This window comes from Manacus vitellinus, unplaced genomic scaffold (assembly GCF_001715985.3).
Source record: "Manacus vitellinus isolate BGI_N305 unplaced genomic scaffold, ASM171598v3 scaffold_15_pilon, whole genome shotgun sequence".
Taxonomy (NCBI): Eukaryota; Metazoa; Chordata; class Aves; order Passeriformes; family Pipridae; genus Manacus; species Manacus vitellinus.
The window spans coordinates 10,556,914-10,560,365 of NW_021939122.1; the positions used below are offsets into that span (position 1 = coordinate 10,556,914).

At 62.4% G+C, this 3,452-nt stretch overlaps 1 protein-coding gene across 1 annotated transcript; it reads right to left on the minus strand.

The window, feature by feature from the left end:
- Window positions 1-1,103: 1,103 nt before the first annotated feature.
- MARVELD1 (MARVEL domain containing 1) lies at window positions 1,104-3,449 on the minus strand (the record flags this gene model as incomplete). Its single annotated transcript, XM_018068887.2, has 1 exon — window positions 1,104-3,449. A coding segment is annotated over one exon (429 nt), but the record flags the coding sequence as incomplete, so codon positions are not given.
- Between the last annotated feature and the right edge of the window lie 3 nt (window positions 3,450-3,452).

A 3,452-nucleotide genomic window follows, 5' to 3' on the forward strand; every position in this document is an offset into this window, starting at 1 on the left:
CTGCGTGCGGATGGGTCTGGTCTAGACACGAGGCTCGGCCCAGACCCGCGGTTAATCAGCGTCCTGGCCCTATCTCGGTTCACCTCTGCTCTGGTGTAGCGCTCAGTCACAGCCCGGATCCCGTCCCAGTCCGGGGCTGAGCACGATCCGTTTCAGTCCTGGTCCAAGTCTCAGTCCCAGACTGGGTCTTGGCATGGCCTGCACCTAGCCGTGTCGGGCACAGTCGGTTTGTCCCCGTGAGCCCATTGCTGTGGCACCTCTCCCCGGGGAGAGACCAGGGCGCAGCCCCACACGCGTGGGCCCCACGAGGGAGCGACACGTTCCCTCCAGGCCCGTAACCGTGGCTGGCAGCTCACCTGCTGCTCCTTCGTGCCCCCGCAGCAGCCCAGCCCTGGGTGCACTGGCACTGTCCTGCACAGCAGCTCCCCATCTCCCTGGGCACCACGAGCTGTCCTGACAGGTGCTTGCAGTAGAGCAGGGCTGCTGGCTCCCAGGGATGCTCTGGGGATCCTGGGCTTCCTCCGATGCCAAAAGGCAGGGATCTCATAATACTCCATGCAACCTTGTTTTACCCCTGTGCTGACTCCTGGGCAATGAGGGCTCAACAATGCTGTCGGCTGTCCACAGCCTCTGCTGAACAGGGGAGGCTCAACCCCATCCCAAGAGTGCATCACAGGGCTGGAGCCAGTCCTGGGAGATGCCAGCTGCCCCTAGGCGGTCCCTGACCCTCTGGTCCCTGACCCTTTGGGGGCCCAACAGCGTGGGCATGACTGCCTAGCAGTGTCCTGGCCCAAGGACAGAGGGCTCTTTCAGCCCTGAGTGACAAAGCCCATAGGAATGCAGCTCCATCCTGTCCTCAGTGCATCCCTGCAACCACATAGCCCTGGGGACTCAGTCTCCCTCTGCTCCGCCAGGCACTGAGAGGTGCCAGTGAAGCCTGCCTGTGACCCCAGAGCAGCCCAGGACATTGTGACCACGGCCAGGGGCTCCAAGTAGGGAGGCCCCAGGACAAAGGGCTACAAGACTACGGAGCTGGGGGTGATCCCAGCTCAGACCTCGTACTCAGCAGGTTCCAGCTCCAGCACAAAGCCCCAGACACCCAGTGAGCTCCAACATTGCTTTATTTGGAATGTGAATCCACGGGCACCAGAGAGGAGGCTGTAGGGGGACAGAGCCAGCATGACAGACAGGGCTGCAGAAAGCCAGAGAAAGGCACTTGTGCTGGCAGAAGCACAGAGGGCATTTTGGGCAGCCTGGGCCAGGGACTACACCAGAACAGGCGGAGGCAGGTGATGTCAGGGACCAGCCCTGACAGGGCAGGGATGGCACATCCCACCCAGGGAAGAGACACATGGCCCAGGGGTTGGCAGGGCCCCTGAGCACAACAGATATCTGCTGGGACAGCACCTCATGATGGAAGCGGGGACCCAGTACCAACCCCAAACCCCTTCAAGCCCCAGGAGGATCACAGCTGCTGCTCTCCACCCTAAAAAAGGCACCAGGGAACCCCAGGCAACAGCCAGACCCTGTGGCCAGCTGCTGGGGACACCCACCCCACTGATCTGAGCCCATACAGAGACTGGGGCAGACCCTCCCTCGCACCAAGACCAAAGGAGAGGATCTGCCTCCAGGCAGGGCTAGGAGGGCTTGTGGCAGGGCAGCCCTGGTGTGGTGCTCCTCCAAAAATTCTGTCTCTGGCTGCCTGTTTCTCCAGTTGGCCCTACATGGCCTCCTCAGGGCTTGGCCCTTGGTGGATTGTGGAGGCTGATCCAAGGCTGGGCTGGTTCCAGTGGCAGTGTCCTCTTCTCCTGTTCTCCAAGACAGGCTGTCCCCCCACAATGCCCGGTCCCAGTTCCCCCATGGCCAGAGTGCCAGCAGCAGCCCAGCACTGCCATGCTGCCATGCTCACCCTTCCACCTTGCCACAGTCTCCAGGCGCTGCCTGGTCCCAAGATGAAGTCAGAGAGTCCAGAGATCAGAATCTTCTGGGATGATAAACCAAGTGCAGCAGAGCCAGGCAGGGCTGCAGGCCAGCCTCCAGAAACATCAGCGAGGCTGTGCCTGTTCCTTTTGGAGCAGCCTGGCCCCAGTCTGCTTCAGTGGCTCTGGGTGGCTCAGAGCCACAAACCTCTCTGCAGAACAGCAGGAGAATGACCCCAAGACTGGCCCCTTCAACCCCCAGGGGCACCTGGCCCCATCCTGGGGCTGTACAAACTCCAAGGTTGGAGGAATTTACCCCCGCCCAGGGTAAGACCCCACTCGTCCTTCCCCTTGTCCTGCAGTGATGGAGGCCTTGCTGCCCTGCTCAGACCCCAGACTGGACCTGGGTTGTGTCCGGGGGCCTGGGGTGATGCTGGGTCTGGTCGTGTGGTACCCGGGTGTCTCCACACCCCCAGAGTGCAGGGCAGGGACGGGCTGAGCCCCGCAGGGATCCGATAAGATGAAGGATGTTTTCAGGCCAGACAGAAGGAGGGGCCCGGGCTGGGGAAGCCGAGTTCAGAGCCTCTGTTAGGGAATTGCAGAGGCGCCACGCAGCTGGAATGGCGAGAAGGGGCTGCCAGTGGGTTGGGGTGGTTTTTATGCCCAGCCAACCCCACTAGGCACCACTGCCCCCCTTCTCAGCTCTCCTAGGCCAGTTCCCCTCCACCCTGAGGAGAGGTCAGCACCCACCTGAGCATGCAGCGTCTGCAAGGTCGGGAGCAGGGGAGTTTGGCAGAGGTCCTGGAGGGGCTCCCAAAAATTGATATCCCTCTTAGGGGCTCTCCACTTGGGTCCTTCCTTAGGTTCAGAGGTGGGAGAAGGGCCTGTACAGTGGCTGGGTGTCCATGATGTCTCGGTGCGTTGCAGGGAAAGGTGTGCTTGGGGAAGGCCTCTGTCTGTCCATCCATCTGTGCAGGGGTCTCTGGAGGAGTTGCAGTGCAGTCAGCCAGGAGGGGATGGGGCAGCAGGGTCACTTTGTCCCAGAGAGGGGCTGTGCTCTGTCCGTGAGCGAGAAGAAGGGGAGCCAAGTGGCTCAAGGTCTCAGATGATGTCACGCTGGTCCCGGCAACGCCGTGACAGGCAGTAGAGCCCGGAGAAGAGGTACAGGCAGGCAGTGATGCCCCCGCAGACAGAGGCACTCAGGTAGGCACCGTAGAGGCAGTGCTGGCTGTAGCCTGGCAGGTTGCAATAGCTTCTCTGACCGGCCTTGTGGCCCATGATGCCAGTGGCGGCTGCATAAAGCCCCACACCCAGCGCCAGGTCGTGCACCAGGTTGGTGAGGAGCCAGCGGGAGCCCAGCCAGGGCACCAGCTCCCAGCGCCCCAGCAGGCTCAGCCCGAAAAGGGCCAGGGTGAGGAGCCAGACCAGGACGGCGGCGAAGAGGGCGAAGTGGGCCGCCCCCTCGTACTTGTTAGCCGCCACCGTCACCCAGAAGGCAGCGCCCAGCGCCAGTTGCCCCAGGCGCAGCAAGCC